This window comes from Lobosporangium transversale (genome assembly GCF_002105155.1).
Source record: "Lobosporangium transversale strain NRRL 3116 chromosome Unknown BCR41scaffold_13, whole genome shotgun sequence".
NCBI classification, from domain to species: Eukaryota; Fungi; Mortierellomycota; class Mortierellomycetes; order Mortierellales; family Mortierellaceae; genus Lobosporangium; species Lobosporangium transversale.
Genome location: NW_019028991.1, coordinates 794,156 through 811,318, shown reverse-complemented (window position 1 = coordinate 811,318; position 17,163 = coordinate 794,156). Strand labels below are relative to the sequence as shown.

At 40.8% G+C, this 17,163-nt stretch overlaps 7 protein-coding genes across 7 annotated transcripts; 5 read left to right on the top strand and 2 right to left on the bottom strand.

Moving 5' to 3' along the window:
* The first annotated feature begins 139 nt into the window (after window positions 1-139).
* BCR41DRAFT_335156 (CobW/HypB/UreG, nucleotide-binding domain-domain-containing protein) lies at window positions 140-1,982 on the top strand. Its single transcript, XM_022021972.1, has 4 exons — window positions 140-605; window positions 747-936; window positions 1,022-1,402; window positions 1,506-1,982. The coding sequence occupies exons 1-4, from the start codon at window positions 169-171 to the stop codon at window positions 1,926-1,928; spliced, it is 1,431 nt and encodes a 476-aa protein (XP_021882710.1). The 5' UTR covers window positions 140-168; the 3' UTR covers window positions 1,929-1,982.
* Window positions 1,983-3,307: 1,325 nt separating this feature from the next.
* On the top strand, window positions 3,308-5,581 carry BCR41DRAFT_404674 (hypothetical protein). Its single transcript, XM_022029372.1, has one exon. The coding sequence runs from the start codon at window positions 3,736-3,738 to the stop codon at window positions 5,428-5,430; it is 1,695 nt and encodes a 564-aa protein (XP_021882709.1). The 5' UTR covers window positions 3,308-3,735; the 3' UTR covers window positions 5,431-5,581.
* BCR41DRAFT_351389 (major facilitator superfamily-domain-containing protein) lies at window positions 5,544-8,309 on the bottom strand. The gene is made up of 3 exons (XM_022023795.1): window positions 7,745-8,309; window positions 7,198-7,498; window positions 5,544-7,084 (listed from the first exon to the last, which is right to left on the bottom strand). Exons 1-3 carry the CDS (start codon window positions 8,214-8,216, stop codon window positions 5,749-5,751), a joined length of 2,109 nt encoding a protein of 702 aa, XP_021882708.1. The 5' UTR covers window positions 8,217-8,309; the 3' UTR covers window positions 5,544-5,748.
* A 1,297-nt stretch (window positions 8,310-9,606) lies between these two features.
* Window positions 9,607-11,229, bottom strand: BCR41DRAFT_351386 (hypothetical protein; the record flags this gene model as incomplete). Its single annotated transcript, XM_022023794.1, has 3 exons — window positions 9,607-10,487; window positions 10,620-11,055; window positions 11,137-11,229. The coding sequence occupies 3 exons, from the start codon at window positions 11,227-11,229 to the stop codon at window positions 9,727-9,729; spliced, it is 1,290 nt and encodes a 429-aa protein (XP_021882707.1). The 3' UTR covers window positions 9,607-9,726.
* A 66-nt stretch (window positions 11,230-11,295) lies between these two features.
* On the top strand, window positions 11,296-12,815 carry BCR41DRAFT_351383 (tubulin binding cofactor C-domain-containing protein). The gene is made up of 5 exons (XM_022023793.1): window positions 11,296-11,410; window positions 11,534-11,688; window positions 11,781-12,254; window positions 12,337-12,474; window positions 12,565-12,815. Exons 1-5 carry the CDS (start codon window positions 11,359-11,361, stop codon window positions 12,718-12,720), a joined length of 975 nt encoding a protein of 324 aa, XP_021882706.1. The 5' UTR covers window positions 11,296-11,358; the 3' UTR covers window positions 12,721-12,815.
* Window positions 12,816-12,845: 30 nt separating this feature from the next.
* BCR41DRAFT_421251 (dolichyldiphosphatase) lies at window positions 12,846-14,000 on the top strand. Its single transcript, XM_022030002.1, has 4 exons — window positions 12,846-13,186; window positions 13,279-13,369; window positions 13,495-13,575; window positions 13,698-14,000. Exons 1-4 carry the CDS (start codon window positions 12,913-12,915, stop codon window positions 13,948-13,950), a joined length of 699 nt encoding a protein of 232 aa, XP_021882705.1. The 5' UTR covers window positions 12,846-12,912; the 3' UTR covers window positions 13,951-14,000.
* Window positions 14,001-14,200: 200 nt separating this feature from the next.
* On the top strand, window positions 14,201-15,953 carry BCR41DRAFT_303755 (glycylpeptide N-tetradecanoyltransferase 2; the record flags this gene model as incomplete). Its single annotated transcript, XM_022020730.1, has 4 exons — window positions 14,201-14,342; window positions 14,529-14,862; window positions 14,985-15,435; window positions 15,555-15,953. The coding sequence occupies 4 exons, from the start codon at window positions 14,201-14,203 to the stop codon at window positions 15,951-15,953; spliced, it is 1,326 nt and encodes a 441-aa protein (XP_021882704.1).
* Window positions 15,954-17,163: the final 1,210 nt, after the last annotated feature.

Below are 17,163 nucleotides of genomic sequence, written 5' to 3'. Positions count from 1 at the left end.
ATGAAAATAACAGACTAGGTTGGCCAACATGTCATCATAACCGAACTTTTGAACCCTCATTTTAGGCCCGACATTATGAGGCAGTCACGAATTCCTGGTAAAATGCCAAACGTCTCATTCAACTTTTAAAACCATTCACCAAAAAAATAAGAATCATTTCGGTGGAAAATGAGTCATTCAGACAACGAGGATTCACACCCACCTTTGGCTGTGCCTTTAGACACCAAGGACCTTGATAGGGATATGGCCTTAAACGACAGCAGCAGCGGTTTCGTGGACGACGACGACGAGCAAATGCCTGATCTGATTGAAGCGCCAGCTACAGATACTAATGTCATCAATGCAACAAAAGTTGCAACAGTAGCCGACGATGGTGTTCCGAAAAAAAAGATACCCATTACTATCATCACAGGCTTTTTAGGCTCTGGAAAATCAACATTATTGGATTATATCTTGACAGAGAAGCATAACTTTAAAGTAGCAGTGATTCTGAACGAGTTTGGAGACACTGGCGGAATAGATCAAGCCATGAATGTGGGTATGGGAGGCGAAGTAGTGGAGGAATGGTTGGAGTTGAAGAATGGGTGCCTCTGTTGTACTGTCAAGTATGCCTTCAATTTTTTTTTTTTTTTTTTTTTTTTTTTAAGATTTTCATTTTACTTCAATATAAAGTCAAATCGCTCAGCAATGATTAATTTTTTTTTTTTTTTTTTTTTTTTTTTTTCGGGTTACACCATGTCATATAGAGACAATGGAGTAGTAGCGATTGAAAACTTGATGAAGAAAAAGGGCAAGTTTGATTATATTTTACTCGAAACCACAGGATTGGCTGATCCAGGACCCATTGCTTCTATCTTTTGGATGGATGACGATCTTGGAAGTGATATCTACCTCGACGGCATTGTTACTGTGGTAGACTCCAAGAATGTCCGGAAGGTAACTAAAAAGGATAATGTTTTTTATAAAAAAAGGAATTCAGTTATTCTTTATTATTAATGTATTTACACTTTTCTATTTACAGGAACTTGAAGTCAAAAAGGAGGATGGTAGCTTAAACGAAACTGCAAAACAGATCGCCATGGCAGATCGACTAATTCTCAACAAGACAGATCTTATCAGCAAAGAAGCCGTGGATCAATTGGAGGAAGATTGTAGAGCCATGAATGGTGTAGCACAAATTGTGCGGACGCAACACTCAAAGGTCGACCTGAGGTTTATCCTTGATATTGCAGCATTTGATGCAGTTCGAGCCCGAGAGTTGGAGCAGGCTGATCTTGTGCTTAAAAAGCAAGGAGCTGTCGACAATGACCATGATCAACATAATGATCCGAATCATGTACATGGTGAGGCATGTGGGCATGAGCACACAAAAAGCAAGCAGCAGTCGCGACACTTGGATCAGGTATAAACGGGTAGATGTTGTTATCAAATGCTTCCAAGAGATATTTTTACATTCATATGGTTATGGACTTATTTTTATTTTTTTATTTTTTATGGATTCATAGTCAATCAAGACAACAACGTTAAACTTCAACACCACAACTGTGGATCAAAAGCTTTTTGAGCATTGGCTTCAGATGCTGCTTTGGGAGCATCAGATTCCTGATACTCCTGAATTTACAACTCCAATCTTGTCATCGGCCTCAGAAGACACGGCCATCAATAATACTGCGGTTAAACTAGATATCCTACGTGTCAAAGGGATTTTGAAGCCTTCGGGTCGGCCAATCGGAACTAGAGCCGTCATTCAGGGGGTGCAAGAGCTATATGATATTAAAGATGCTACGACTTCTGGGCCTAGTCAAGAGGAACTGGTGAATGCAGGGAAAGTTGTCTTCATCGGACGTGGACTTGATGATAAAGAAAGGCTACTCGCTTCTTGTTTGCATTACATGCATTTAAACAAAGGCGAGGTGAGTATTCAATAGGCTCGATTTCTTAATTGACAAAATGGTGGTAATAAAAATGAGCATTGATAAAGGTACAAAGGAGTACACAAAAGGCAGTTCTTTTGGAGTATTCTCCGACGTTTATTTGCATTTCTCTTTCATGTTTGCGTGAGCAGTAATGAATGTTTTGTCGATGCAATAGCAATGCCAAAACTAAATCCACATGCAGGAGCAATGACTCTGTTTTTCGTACTTTCAGGGAATCTCCCTCCCTGTTTACATGTGTAATATTTGTTTTTAAGGTTCTTTTACGAGCACAGACACGTTCATTAGCGGAGTTTCTTTTTTTACTCCAGACGCGTTTTTCTTCAAAGGTTCATTTGAAAACGCACAATGGAAAAGTATCTCAATTAAAGTCTTTTCTGCTATATCTCCAGTGTACTGATGTCCATCTAAGCTACTCCTGATTGGTCTTTTTTTATTTCCTTGGGATAGTTCTAGTGCCAATCAAAGGTAAATCACCATGCATTGAACCAATTCATCATAGTTTGTGCAATGCTATTTATAATACAGTTTAAATAAGTGGTAGTGTTCTCCGTTTCGTTCGATCGATTTGGTTGCGAGCCTCTACATTTTATCTTGTGAATTACTGAAGATCGTAAAAAACCAGACCATATTAATACTTATTTAAGTCGATGGATCGTGTTTCCATAAAGAAGATTCTAGGCAATCCGTAAAGCGATCCATTCTCCTGGAATAAAACGATCCCTTTTTCTCCCTTTTTCCTCCACCCCTCTGTTTTGGGACATTAGAATATTTCAAAGCACAACGTAAAAGTCGGGAAATTTTTACCAAACGTCCTCAACTTTCATGGACTGGCCTCCTCCTCCAAAACAGATGAGCGTAGTCGCTATTAGTGGCATGTACGATGTTTGCAGAATCGTATGATCCTAGCGGGAATTAAGCTTTTTTTTTTGTGTGTGTGTGAGAGAGAGAGGGCCCAGTTCTAAACCACTATATTATTCAGCATTGCATGATGGGATTTGAAGTTGTAGTAAGGGTATTGGTCCTTCAGTCTTCTTTTATATAGGCAACAGGCAAAGTATAAGCTGCTTCATCATTGGCTTACGACCCCTTCATTCGGGGAAATTCAGGAGTAACGCCTAATCGCACTCCATGTGCCTCACTTCAAGCAAAAACGGTCATTATCTTTTATAAATACATGGATACATGGAGAAACATGAACTACAATAGGCTTAGTTTGACCCTTGAGCCGTTGCTACTTTCTTATTTTGTGTGGTCAATGCTCAGGTCAAAAAAGGATCTTTTGAAGCAAGGCTTATTAATTTTAGTTCTTTTTAACGTCCTTTGATGAATCAAGATTTTTTTTTATTTCCGTCCTTTAATCCTGTCCTAACCTGACAACGAATTTTTTTTTTCTCTTTTCTCTTTTCATTCTTCAATACCACAAAGCAAAAAAACGCCTCCTGGACTTCACTCAACTTTATACCTTATTATTATTCACCAGCAATAATAGCCCATCATCATCACCATCATCATCATCATCATCACCATCATCATCATCACAGCGAGTCATCTTTGGCTTACATCCGTCCTATTAGAGTCGCTTTCCTTCCAAGTCTTCCTAAAACGTGTCCCTAGGTTATAGGGCTTTGTGAACGTTTACCAAACGTATCCGCAGTCGTTACAGGCTCTCTCTGTCCTGCATCGCTGCCCCTGGCTCTAGAGCCTCAAGCGCCTCATATTGGATATTGTCATCTTCCGTACCGAGAGCAATAGCAGAAATAACTGTGGAACTCCAACTTCCCCCAATATAGACTCTACCATGGGGATCACAATAGAAGCCAAGTTTGAATCACAGGACTCTCCATCAAACGCTAATCCCTCTTCTGCTTCCCCGACTAACCTACTATTAATGCCTACTTCGGTAGAGCTGTCACCTTTATCAACACCTATATACCCACATTTACCATCTTCCTCATCGTCCCCACCTTCCAACATCGTATCCAGCCAACTCAACGAAGAGATTGATGTAACATTCGGCAATGACAGAATTGTTATTTTTCATGAGTCAAATATCCAAGTAGCAACGCCAAGACTGTCACATCGACCTACATTGCGGCAAGCCAGGCAAAATGGCGCAGCAGTCTCACTTCCTCGTGAGCCCCTCTCTATTAACAATACTGAATATGACTGGGATCTGCCTAATGGACAAAGCAACTATAACAACTACAATAGCGACAGTGATGACAGCAACAATAATGACGATGATCAAAATACAGAGTATGGACCTCGCCTTTCTTTAACCACATCTGCCGTCGGTGGTGAGAATAGAGAATATGAGCACGAGGACGAGCATGAGGGACATGAGTCTGCAGAGCAAATGCGGCAGTCGTCATCACTTGGCGACATTAATTATGCACAAGACTGGAATCGACTGCTACAGCCACATCCCTCTCACTCTCGCTCCCCGTATCAGTTATCACCGCCTTCGATACCATCACTTACAACTACAGGACCGAGCCAGCAGCAACATCACACACTATCACGATTCCTTGCATTATCAACCCCGATGATCAGGGAAGTGTCGTTACCTTCTGATCTACCGCAGGCAAATGAACCAGTCGCGCTACAGATCAGACGCGTCCAGAGTGAATATAATCTTGGTCTCCGTCAACGGCTTGTGCAACAACAACAACAACGACTACAGCGTGAACAGCGGCTATTGGAGCATGAGCATGCCGCTGCGCTGCTCCCACCCTCACCTACAGCTCAAAATCAGACAAGGATGAGCCAAGGCCCTTTCTCAGATCCTGCTCCCATACTGCGGCGGCATCGCACAGCTCCATTACCGCTTGCTTATCTACAAAACTCTCATCTCTTGACGCCTGGCTCTCTGGCCCATCACCATCCGCACACTTCGATTGCTAGGTCACCTGAGCCTCGGGACGCTGAGGATCAAATGCTCACATCTGTTGCTATAGCACGATCTGACGATAGAGACACTCGACATCCCCATCATCACTACCAACAGCTACATCAACGACAGAATCATCAGCTTACATTGTCAGACGGCGATAGGGCTTATCACGAGAGTGGAGGCCCAAGTTTCCCGTTATCAGTGCCTCAATCATCATCTCCTGATCCTGGTTTTACTCAAGATGGGGTTGATTTAATGTCTGCCTCTGATTTTGTGTCCCCACCTAGGCCTGCTAGATCTGTCTCGTGGTTATCCTCACCACATCATCAAGCAATTCCTTTTATGAGACGTTATTTCGAGCATACAACAGCAACTCTTATATCCTCTTCGGCATCCGTTGGTAATATCATTGAGCCACAGGGCTCTATCGACGGGTTTGTAAATGGACTCGAGACTAGGGTGGGTGTCAATTGGGCTGATCTAGACATTCAAGGGCCTCGTCGTGACGAGCACACTTGGAGATCACGTACTGCAGAGTCCGATCCTTTGCATGCCGATCCTTTGCATGCTGATCCTGATGAGGAGATGGTTGGAAGATAATAAATATTTAGGCTTATTCATGCTTTTTATTATTATTTTTTTTACGAAAGCATCATTTGTAGTTCAAGTGTACCGCTTCAGTAGTTTACACACACCTTATCCTTTTACTTATCTGATATAATATGCCATCTCATTTATCAACTTGAGAACTTTAAAGGTTGTTGTACTGAATGAAGTCATGTCTTAAATCACTATGCAGACTAATTCTCTACATCTTCCACCTTTTTCTTTTCCCTCTTTATTTTGATATTTTACAGGGCGGGGTTGGCTATCATATTAAAACCGCCATCTGATATTTTTTTTCTTCTTCTTCCCTTCTTATGCTTGCGAAGTTCTATTGGACTGCCGTGGTCTAATCATAAACGCCAAGATTACACAAAGACCCGTCAAGAGAGCACAGCAATACCATACAAATTCAGGCCATGTTCCAACAGTCAAGGCATACACTCCAGAGATCACTACTGGTGAAGCAATTCCTGCAATCGAATCCACTACTTGAATAGCACCCAACGCAGCTCCAAACTGGGATGGTTCCACCAAGTTGGTCAAGATCGTCTTGAGAGAGGGCGATGCAATAATGCTGATCGCATGAAGTGATGCCCACAGATAAAAATGCCAGCCTTTTGTCGCAAGTCCATACCCAGCATAGGTAGTCGAGTTGATCACAAATCCAAGACGTACAATCCAAGTGTCAAGTTTAATATCGCCTTTTCGAGACTGCTGTTGTCCCTGTTCTTCACTGGAATTAGCCTTATTGGCTTTACTGTTGTTATTTATGGTAATACCGGAACTAGGACGAGTGCTCGAAGATAATGAAGCCTTTCTTAGAGTAGACGGCGATGAAGGTGAAGAATATGATGAAGAGGGACGTCGCATGCGGTTTGGTGTCAATGTAATTGCAGAATCAGCAGTTGATTGACGGCGACGACGTTCTTGGAAGGACTCTTCATCATCTGACAAATTTAGGGCAGCCTCTCCCAAATGCTCTACTCTGGAGGCCACTACAGGATCATCAAGTCCTCCACCCAAGATCTGCTCAGGATGGTTTGCGATGATGCGATCGCTATTATCGTTGATGTTGTTGTTGTTGCTATTGCTGTTGTTTTTGCCCTTGGCTGTATTTGTTGTTGTTGCGCTTTTCGACGTCTTTGCTTCTCTTTTACTAGTTCTCTTATGGTAGGTATGAACGAGAATGGGTAAAAGAACAAGCAGTGAAAAGAAGCGGACGGACGAACTTAAAGAGAGTAGAATCCCATCTTCGTACTCCGTCCAATTGAAGGCTCGATTGGTGTAAAGAATCAATATAGAAAATGTGCCTTTGAGAGCCAACATCTGCAAGAATGATATGGCCCCTACTAAGATCATATTCGTGTTTTGACCATTTGGTTTGAAAAATTGGAGAGATCGAATCATGTGATAATGCCATGCAGTTGCTGCCGCTGATGACAGCGAAGACTTCTTGGTTGGACTCTCTTGATTATTAGATTTGAGCGCTTGTTCGTATAGCTCCTGGATATGAGCAGACTGTTTTCCTGGCAAGGATTCGGGAGTGATAAAAAGGCCCAAAAGCGCCAAGATCGTCACTCCAATGTCAGTGTAAACAACCAGCAAGATACTGCCTGTCAACTTGACAATCAGTCCACCTAGGAAGGGCCTATTAAAGAAAAAGAGCAATATATATATATATATATAATCTATGAGTATTACGTTGTTACATTTCTTTTCATGACTAATAACAGACGGAGAGAAGGAATTATCGTTTTTTACCCGATGCTCAGACCCATGAAAAGCGCTGCATGCAGCCACGAAAACACCAAGCTTCGTCTGCTGGGCTCCGTACAATCTGCAGCGTATGCTAGACTCATAGTGCCTCCGATGCCTATCCCTCCCAGTAATCCATGGACCAATGTAGCAAAGGCCATGAACGGCAGGCCAACCTGATCCCACCATTTACGCATAATAATGATGGATATGAGCATGGATAGGCTGTTTAAGATACCAACACACATAATCTTAATACGTCCATACTTGTCGCTCAACGAAGCGTAATATCCGATCGAGAGTGTAGCTATTTAATATGAAAATTATTGTAAAAATATCGACATTGACATGTTAGCTGAACATGCACCTGTGCATCTGCAAAAATGCGCCAATTACGAATGCTCGATCACCCCTGCTGCGCTGGAGAAGAAACGCAAGGATTGGTACGTTATGCACGCACCATCTCGAAAATCCCCAGTTATGATCTGCAGGTAATTAATCGTATGATTTCTAGTGGCATTGGGTTTCATCATCGATCAAACATTTTGCTTACCTGCAATACCACCCAGGACTTCCATAAGCGCCACTATCTTTGCAGTATATGCCTGAATTTCTGGTGCATTGCATCCTGGTGCAGGCCTCAAAGAAATATCAACCGCAGCATTAAGCAAGAAAGAGGCGGTGTTCGTTATCAAGGTCGCCGTGGCATTTGCGGGCTCATGACGGTTCATATACTCTCGGCAAAGCAGCTCTGCTTGGAACTGACCAAGGGAAGAAAATAGCATTCCTCCACTCATGGAAGTCAGACCATAGATCGGTATTAGCCATAACACTGATGGACGCTTATACCAGGGAAGGTTCTCGGCCAAGATTTTGACGTAGAGCGAAATAGGGTCTGAAGCGTCTGAAGCGTTATCATTTGTAGACGAAGGGAGTAAAGGAGAAGTCTCATTTTCTTCCCAAATAGTATCTTTTGTGGTGTCATGCGGATTGTAGGACCGTTGGCCCCGAGTAGGAGACGTCATTGGTGGAATCTATGGACTTATGGTCTATGAATTTTAAATAAAGGCAAAAAGGGAGATGTATGACATAGACGTTGAGTAGGGAAACAAAAAAAAAAAAAAAAAAAAAAAAAAGAGTGGAGAAAGAAATGAATGTGCCCATGTCGATGACAGGGCATGAAATGCACGAATGAGAGGAAACAGGAACTAACACAAAACAGGATGGCAGTTGAAGATCAACTGGTCATTCAAAGTTTGAATGCATTTCAAATCATTTTTGACCCACGAAATTTAATTTGTTATCTTTTGCATGTTGTTTGGGAATTGGGAATAAAAAAAATTTCTTACATAGACCAATGCTTCTCTCTTCAGGAGTGAGTGAACGCGACTTTTTTTTAAAGGAGTGGACAAAGTAAAAGGTTAAAAAGAGACGAGAATGGTCGAGATTTTGCTATACATATTCTTTATCACAGTTACTTATACAGTAAAAAAAAAGAAAAAAAGAAAAAAGAAAAAAAGCCTTGCAGAATAGAAGAAGGACAGGAAACAGGAATACGAAGATTTAATTTGAAAGAACAAGGTTTGCGATGACCCGCATCATTATTTGTTGCATGTGTTGTGTAGGAGAGCCAGAATAAAAAAAAAAAAACACATCAATGCTCGATAAGGCAAAGAACAAGACACTACCCGATCCTCAGAAAACATGCGGTACTGCCAGTCTGTTAATTACGAAATAATTATGTGAAAAGATTTAACATTCAATGAGACTGAAATCAGTTTAGTGCACCAAGAGGTTCGTATGGGGGAGCCAACAACACAAGTGATCTGGATGCTCAAAATCCGCAATGGATAAAGTTCATGGGCCAAGCCCGATGATACTCATCCTTTCCCAAGAAGGCTACATTAATGCAGATAAATTTTTTAAACTCCAGACACACAAATGCGTGTTGTGGTTGCACGTCCTGTGCAATCTTGCATTACCAAGGCACCATGCAAAAGCCTTGTTTACAAAGTTCATCGTCGAAATGACAAAACTACACAAAAGATCTGATTACTGGTTTGCAATGGTCCATTTAATTATTTGTTCTTCAAAAACAGCATTTTCGCACGAGAGTAACACGAAATTAAAGCCGCTTCATTTCCAAAAATGGTTCACTCAGCCTTTCGAAAAACGCCCACTGTCGTGTCAATGACAAATTGGCCTACTGTACGACAATACACAAATGAAGGAACGGATGTGGTCCGCATAGTCTAGAGGCCTAGAATACCATGTTGTCATGGTAAGACACACACCAAGGAAAGGCTCTGTTACACGCGATTGTTCATTTCGAAGTTTAGAAATCAATTTTAGACAGAGGCAATTTTTTTTTTTTTTTTTTTTTTTTTTACTCTGTGAACTGAAGAAACGCGTCGTATCCAATGTATATACTAAACATTACTTAATTTCCCTATACGCATTTTATACGCACGCATCCAATCACAGCACACAAGCATCTTTGCTAGTAATCTAGAGTAGCGTTTGCTACTATGTGCTCTACTTCATAGATTTCCTTGTCCACAGCTCAAAACGATCACCATAGCCTTGCTTACAGATCCAGAGAAGATGTACGCTGCTAATCGCTCCATAATCCCCAAGTCTGTAGCCTTTTTGCGTACGCATTTGTAGCTTTCCCTCTCTATTAGAGGACTGAAATATAGAATCCTCCTTTCTGCTCTTTGTACCATCTTCATCCTCAGTGCCTACGTCATCCTCAGAACTGGTCTCTGAGGAATAATCTACCAATGGGAGCCTTTTTTGGGTACATCCATGTGACCCTGTATCACTCAAAGCGCGTTCAACCTCTTCTTTGGCTAAACGAAGCCATTTGGCATCCTCACTCTTGTCCATAACACTAACTGCATATGTTTGTTGTTGCTTAAGGCACACAGGCTGTTGATAACTACTTTTTCTATCACCTGATATTCCTTCTACTTCCGCTTCTGCTTCCGCATAGCAGCGAATCAGCTTCTCTGCTGATGGTAATGATGACGGTGAAGGTGAAGGTGAAGATGAAGGTGAAGGTGAAGATGAACACTCCTCTGATTCGTCTTCTCCTGATTCATTCTCAGCAAGGAATTTAATCATATCAAGCTCAAAATCTTGCCATGGAATGATCCGTCCCTCTAGCCCCCATTTCTGAAGCAAAGGATCGATATTTCGTTTGGCGCTTCTGTCCTGATATGTTGTTAAAAATATACACTCTGGATTACGTCGATTGATGATATAGGACACTGTCGCCATCAGTGAGTCAAAATCTACATGAGTTTTAAGACGTAGTAGCAAAAAATAAAAAAATAAAAAAATAAAAGTGTAGTTAATAGATGACATGAAACCGTTACTTTGATTAGCAGGTAGGTGGATGATTCTTTTGTTTCCTTTTTCATTACCTGAAGGATCATAAAAGAGGTCGCTACCGAGAATCACATCAATGTGGCGGGTTTCAAGGTCTTCCAGCAACCGCAATAGCCCGCCATCATCCTCATGTCCACTCGCTGCCTGCGAAAAATCGCCCCAACCAAGTCCTCGAACCATGACGCGAGATGTGGGGTCTTTGGGATAGAATGTTTTAATACCATTGTCGATGAATGCTTCACGAATGTTTTCCAAGATACGAGGTTCTCCAGGTCTGTCTGTCACAATCACAAAAGTATGATCGGTCGCTTTTGCAAGTAACAGTGATGGCAGAGCAGTTCCTGCACCTATCTCCAGGATGATCAAAGGCTGTGTTCGAGAATTATTAAAGATATCCAGACGATATGCAATGAATTCTGCAAGAACGAGCGCAGACGGCCAGACATATAGACCAAAATCCGGATCTAGCAACTGAGTAAAAAAAAAAAAATGTTTAGTTGATTACAGATGAATCGTTTATTTTAAGGGAGAAAGGGAGAAATGACAACTTGCCTCGGTCACATTGATGGAAAAAGATCCTCTTTTAGTGTCATAATGAAATTGTTTGCAAGCTTTGAGCTGATTTGAAGGGCCATGAGTTGTCATCGAAGGCAAGCTAAGAAAAAAAAAAAAAAAAAAAAAAAAAAGCCGGCTTATTTCTATGTCTGTCCACGGTTCAACTTTACAACTTTAATAAGACACATCTAATTTCTCCATTAACTCACTCATTGACTCATGGCAGACACGGCAAAGGACTTTCGCACTACATTTGATGCTGAAAAACAAAGTAAATCCTGGTGATCATTCCACGTTCTTGACGTTGTTACCAAGATCATATCAAGCTATTCTAACCTTCTTTTTTTTTTTTTTTTTTTTTTTTTTTTTTTTTTAAAAAAAAAAAAAAAAAAAGATATTGAAGAAAGCCTTACAAGACTAGACCAAGTCCCAAAGGCTGATATGCAAGTGGCTATTGATAATCTTGTCCAACGAATCCATATCCTTGAAAAGACGGTGACAGAAAAAATCAGTGTCCTACCACCATACGATGCCAGGGTGTGTATGGAGGTATGTATCTTTATTAAAAGTTAACCTCAACAGTAGTTTGAGTAACGTATATAAAGGCGATTGGAGACATTTACTGACCTTGAGCAATCTAGGCAATCAAATCCTTGTCAGAGCGACTGAACCAATTGCGCACAACACTCGTTCCCAAACCAAAGTTTTCATTCAAGTCAAGAAAGGCTTCTTCATCAACAACAACAGTAACTGCGGCTTCATCTTCGCCAGCCTCTTTGCCAAAGGCAACGGAAACCCCCAGATCTTCCTCATTGGTTGACCAGAGCTTGTTTATGAAGTTTGAGGATCGGACAGGCGAACATTTGTTTATTGGATCACTTCCTATGTCCGACGATTCGTCCAAGGATGGAGTAGAAAGGGGAACGACTACAGTTGCGAAGGATGTTGCATTAACAAATCTGACGGATTGCACAGTCAATCTGGTCCACAACATCCCTTTGGGCGCGATCCACATTAAAAACCTGAAGCGCTGTGTCTTGGTCATTCCTCCGGTTTCCGGAAGTATTTTGTTGCATGATTGTGAAGGATGCACATTGATAGGTGCTTGTCATCAGGTAAAAGGAGAAGAGAGAAAACTTTGAACGCTGTTTCTTTGCCTTGAAGCAATATCTAAAAGGTAAACGCACTACCATCTAGTCTCGTATGCACACGTCCAAAAACATGGATATTTACCTTCATGTGACAAGTGAACCGATTATCGAGGACTGCAACGATATGCGGTTTGCGCCGTATGGGCAAATCCTACCCGTGGATGAGCTTAAAAGATTATTTGAGGTATTGTCAAAAAAAAAAAAAAAAAAAGGCATTGTTTGGTCTCGCTTGTGTTGACGTTCCTAATATTTTATATTTTTAAAAAATGTACAGGCTGCCAATCTGAATCCTACCAAGAATTACTATGACAGGGTTAAGGATTTTAACTGGCTACGACAGCAACAGTCGCCTAACTGGCGTTTGATGGAAGCAAATGAGATCCAGCCAGCAATTGCTCAACAGGTTCTGGCAAAGGATCGACAACTTTAGAACTTCATTTTCATTTTAGATTAGATTAAATTTCTGTGGTCAATTAACAATTCCCACCGTCACATTTGCATCATATACATTTCAGATAAATAAAGAGAGCAACGGTTATTATTTTTCCTTGTTCTCATGTCATTCACAATCTCTTGAATTAATGCCATCCATTGTTTATAAAAGTTTTTTTACCTTTCCGCTATGCATGAAGAAGTTATTGCCAAAAGGGCCAAGATCCCTCCTCATCACACTCTCACATCACTCTCTTTAACTCACGTTCAATTCAGTGGTGATGATATCTATTCAAAGATTTTTGCTCACCTTACACTTTCACCGCTGGCGATTATCTGTGGTTATATCGCCGTTGTATTAACCACAAGAGACCTTACAGTGGTCACGATGTTTGCAGGTCAACTCTTGAATGAAGGCATCAATTTTGTACTTAAACGCTTGGTTAAGCAAGCAAGACCGACAGGTATAAGATTACTAATATTTAAAGGATGATGAAAGAATTTAACATTTTACCAAACACTAACCAATGATACTGGGAAAAATAAATAATATTAGAATATCTGGGTGATGGCTATGGTATGCCTTCAAGTCACTCGCAATTCATGGCATATTTTGCAGCCTACATGATCCTTTTGGTGTATCGAAAGTAAGCAAGAAAAGGAAGTGATTTTCCAAAGGTCATAAAAGAGATCCTAGCTATTCTCTCTCTTTTTTTTGTTTTTTTCCTAATTATCCTTGGATATCCAATGTATACTATGTCTTTAATGTTAGCGGTGCCTCATCTGGAATCGTCAGTCCGCACTTCATATCAGCGGTTGTCACCCTTTGGTCCTTATTAGTGGTCTACTCTCGGTAAGGATATTCTTTCAAGCTACAAAGTAAAAAAAAAATAAAATGCCTACTTCTAACAAAGCGGAACAACTGATGATATTTTTTTTCTCTTTGAAACACATCTTAAAACTTTCACTTTCAAGTGTTCACTTATACTATCATACCTGGCAGCAAGTAGTGGCAGGATCGATTTGTGGAACTTTAATTGGAGTAGGATACTACTTTTTCACTCAAAAGTTTTTGCGATCGAAAGGCATGCAGGACTGGATGTTGGATAATCCGCTTGGACGCTGGGCTCATATTGTCGATCGAGAACAAATGGATCATGTATATCGGTGGGAATGGGAACAATTCCAGCAGTGGCGCAAGATCAGTCAGGGCAAGAAAAGTGATTAAGTTAATAAAAAATATCTCTATATAAATAAAGCAAACTTTAGTGATCATGTGATAATCCAAGGCGTAAAGAACGGGGGTTGGACACGTTTTTCTTTCTATTTTCACATCTTTCAGTTTTTTTTCTTCAACAAGTCTGTCAGTCATGTCAGGAACAAGAAACACCAGCAAAGAAAAGGGCAAGAATGTAGCCCGCAATACTAATCAAGAGGACAAGACGGCGTCGTCGGCTGCTCGATTTGAACAGGAGTTGATGAATGCACCTGCTGATGTCCAGGAGAAATTGCGTGCCTTACTTCATCAGATGGCTCTTAATAGTGGCTCTGCCAATGGAAAAGAGCCAAAGTCAATGGAGGAGCACAAGTTCTGGAAGACGCAGCCTGTTGTGAAGCATGGTATGGTTTGGTACTGAGATTAAATCATGTCTAATAGATTTGAAGAAAAGAGGTGAAATTCGTAGCGTCTTATTGTTATTATGTTGTTGTTGGGACGATATCCGATCGAATCAACTGTCTATTTGGGGTTAAATATCTCAAGCCTCATGTCTTCTTCCTTGATTTATCTTTCTTATTTTGCAATAGATGAGGTTGTTGACGAGGATGGAGCAATCGAGCCAGATGTCCCACTGGATCAAGTTCGTGCTACTCCTTATCCTTTGCCGAAGGAGTTTGAGTGGTCATTAGTCAATGTAGAAGATGATAAGGAGATCAAGGAGCTATATGAGCTTTTGACACTCAACTATGTGGAAGATGATGATGCCATGTTCCGATTTGACTACTCGGCAGAGTTCTTGAAGTGGGCTCTGTTGCCTCCAGGATGGAAGAAGTCGTGGCATATTGGTGTTCGTGTAGCCTCAAACAAAAAGCTTGTTGCCTTTATCAGTGGAATCCCTCAGGATGTCCGTGTTCATAACAAGTAAGGAGGTTGTTCTTATTTTCTTTTTATACGATCATCTCTGTATTACATTATATTGACCTCTTTTTTTATCAACCTATCTTTGTCTCTACCAAAAAAAAAAAAAAAAAAAAAAAAAAAAGTGTTAAGCGCATGGTCGAGATCAACTTTTTGTGTATCCACAAGAAGCTCCGCAGCAAGCGTTTAGCTCCTGTATTGATCAAGGAAGTGACACGTAGGACACATTTGGAGGGCATTTTCCAAGCTGTTTATACTGCAGGAGTCGTTCTTCCAAAGCCGATGGCCACATGTCGTTATTTCCACCGATCACTTAACCCCAAGAAGCTGGTCGAGACTGGGTTTTCACAGTTAGGACGTAACATGACAATGGCTCGCCTGATCAAACTGTACAAAATGCAGACTCAGACGAATACACCTGGATTGAGACCTATGGAAGAAAAGGATGTTAAAGCAGTATCGACATTAATGAACAAATACATGTCTCATTTCAATTTGGCACCTCATTTTGGAGAGGAAGACGTCCGTCATTGGCTTATCACTCGTCCTGGAGTCGTCTGGGGTTATGTTGTTGAGGTAATGCACAGTTGCTCAATGATTCAAACAAACAAACAGACAAAGCATAAACAAAAACAAAAAATGCATTGGCGTTCTTCTGCCCAAACTTATTTATGTTCTGAAAATGGCTGCTCTAGGATCCGGAAACAAAAGAGATTACGGATTTCTTCTCGTTCTACTCACTTCCATCGACTGTCATCAATCACACGACGCACTCGACGTTAAATGCTGCTTACTGTTTCTACTATGCTGTGCAAATACCGGATGAAGAATTAAGTAAGATTGCAGATGTGAGTGAACGCGAAGCTGCGCGTGACAAGGCGATCAAGGACCGTCTGACTGGATTGATGCAGGACGCTTTGATTTTAGCGCGCCAGAATGATTTCGATGTCTTCAATGCTCTCAATCTGATGGACAATTCGCTGTTTATAGATGATTTGAAGTTTGGCCCGGGCGATGGATACTTACACTTTTATCTTTACAACTGGAGGTGTAGAGAAGTTGAAAGCAAGAAGGTCGGACTAGTTATGTTGTAATCAATCAACCAAAAAGACAAGCAATCTCAAAGTCATTATATACAATGGTGTCATTAGACAAATAGCAGAGAAGAAAAAAAAAAAAAAAAAGCCATTCGTATAACTTCGTCCGTAATACGAACAAACTTGTCATTTTAAATGGGTTTAAAATCAGCATTGTCTTAGAATTTTTTTTCCGACGTGTATTTGCTGGTCGAAATAAAAGACCGAAAACAAAATATATTGTGGTGCATGCAAATGTGATGACGGTAGCCAAGAAATGATACGGAAGGAAACTATTACGGAATGGGTACTTCAATGCTATTGTTTTCAATTAGCATCCACTGCCAAACTCTATCAATACATGAGCCTACAAAGTTTACCCATCAACAGCTCATGATATTAAATGGAAGCATTGTCTTGCTCCTTTCTCATTCCCTTATCGATGTTGTTTTCACTGGCCCTTGTTCCTTATCTTTCCATTAACCTTGTCTGCCTGCATGCTTCGTTCTTCATCTATTCACTTTGAGCCTTAAACCTTTTTTTTTAAAAAAAAAAAAAAAAAAAAAAAAAAAAAAGTTCGCTCGTTTACACTTTTTTCCGCTCTTTTCTATTTTTTATCGCCGCTTTTTCCTTTCTCTCGCTCTAAATATTGCCGTATGTAAAGTGTACTTTGACCGCGACGCAGTTGGAGCGGAAAGCATTACAAGAATTGGCCTTGCTCAGGCTGAGAACCAAGGGAGGTCTGCGAAGTACAAGTCTACAGAAGAGTCACCTGTCTTCTCGCCTTGTAAAGCGCATACGACATTGGACACGAATATTTGGGTGCCGGTTCTATTTATTTCCGTCTCCTATATCCTTCTACCTAATTTTCTGCCTGTGAATGTCTCAACTAACTTTAAAACCCTTACAGATCATCAGATAACTCTTTGTGCATTACAGCCTGGCCATTGACTTTCTGATGGTGGAATTGAGCCATGCAAGTAGCTTTAAAAAGATTTATTAACCATTTGAGAATCACTTGCCAGTCGTTATTGAATATGATATGCTGCTCAGAAAGTCATTGGCCGGGCGCTGTACATAACCTGTTGCCTTTCCGAACAGAAGCAGCAGAGTGTTGAGTTTTAACCGGATAATCTTTGGTTTACAAAAATGTATTACTGGCATTGCACATGAAACTTGGCTTCTCTTACGCCACCGATTCGCAGAACATCGTCATTATTTAACATGA

What these genes read in the sequence shown, in the direction of transcription:
- BCR41DRAFT_404674 (XM_022029372.1), top strand. Translation starts at nt 3,736, where the DNA reads ATGGGGATCACAATAGAAGCCAAGTTTGAATCACAGGACTCTCCATCA.
- BCR41DRAFT_351383 (XM_022023793.1), top strand. Translation starts at nt 11,359, where the DNA reads ATGGCAGACACGGCAAAGGACTTTCGCACTACATTTGATGCTGAAAAA. An exon ending in ATTTGATGCTGAAAAACAAA is followed by an intron (nt 11,411 to 11,533) that starts GTAAATCCTGGT and finishes AAAAAAAAAAAG; the next exon opens with ATATTGAAGAAAGCCTTACA. An exon ending in AGCTTAAAAGATTATTTGAG is followed by an intron (nt 12,475 to 12,564) that starts GTATTGTCAAAA and finishes AAAAATGTACAG; the next exon opens with GCTGCCAATCTGAATCCTAC.
- BCR41DRAFT_351389 (XM_022023795.1), bottom strand. Translation starts at nt 8,216, where the DNA reads ATGACGTCTCCTACTCGGGGCCAACGGTCCTACAATCCGCATGACACC. An exon ending in AGTCCTGGGTGGTATTGCAG is followed by an intron (nt 7,499 to 7,744) that starts GTAAGCAAAATG and finishes CATATTAAATAG; the next exon opens with CTACACTCTCGATCGGATAT. An exon ending in TTCATGGGTCTGAGCATCGG is followed by an intron (nt 7,085 to 7,197) that starts GTAAAAAACGAT and finishes TTTCTTTAATAG; the next exon opens with GCCCTTCCTAGGTGGACTGA.
- BCR41DRAFT_335156 (XM_022021972.1), top strand. Translation starts at nt 169, where the DNA reads ATGAGTCATTCAGACAACGAGGATTCACACCCACCTTTGGCTGTGCCT. An exon ending in TGCCTCTGTTGTACTGTCAA is followed by an intron (nt 606 to 746) that starts GTATGCCTTCAA and finishes CATGTCATATAG; the next exon opens with AGACAATGGAGTAGTAGCGA. An exon ending in AGTCGCGACACTTGGATCAG is followed by an intron (nt 1,403 to 1,505) that starts GTATAAACGGGT and finishes ATGGATTCATAG; the next exon opens with TCAATCAAGACAACAACGTT.
- BCR41DRAFT_421251 (XM_022030002.1), top strand. Translation starts at nt 12,913, where the DNA reads ATGCATGAAGAAGTTATTGCCAAAAGGGCCAAGATCCCTCCTCATCAC. An exon ending in TAAGCAAGCAAGACCGACAG is followed by an intron (nt 13,187 to 13,278) that starts GTATAAGATTAC and finishes AAATAATATTAG; the next exon opens with AATATCTGGGTGATGGCTAT. An exon ending in TTATTAGTGGTCTACTCTCG is followed by an intron (nt 13,576 to 13,697) that starts GTAAGGATATTC and finishes TTCACTTTCAAG; the next exon opens with TGTTCACTTATACTATCATA.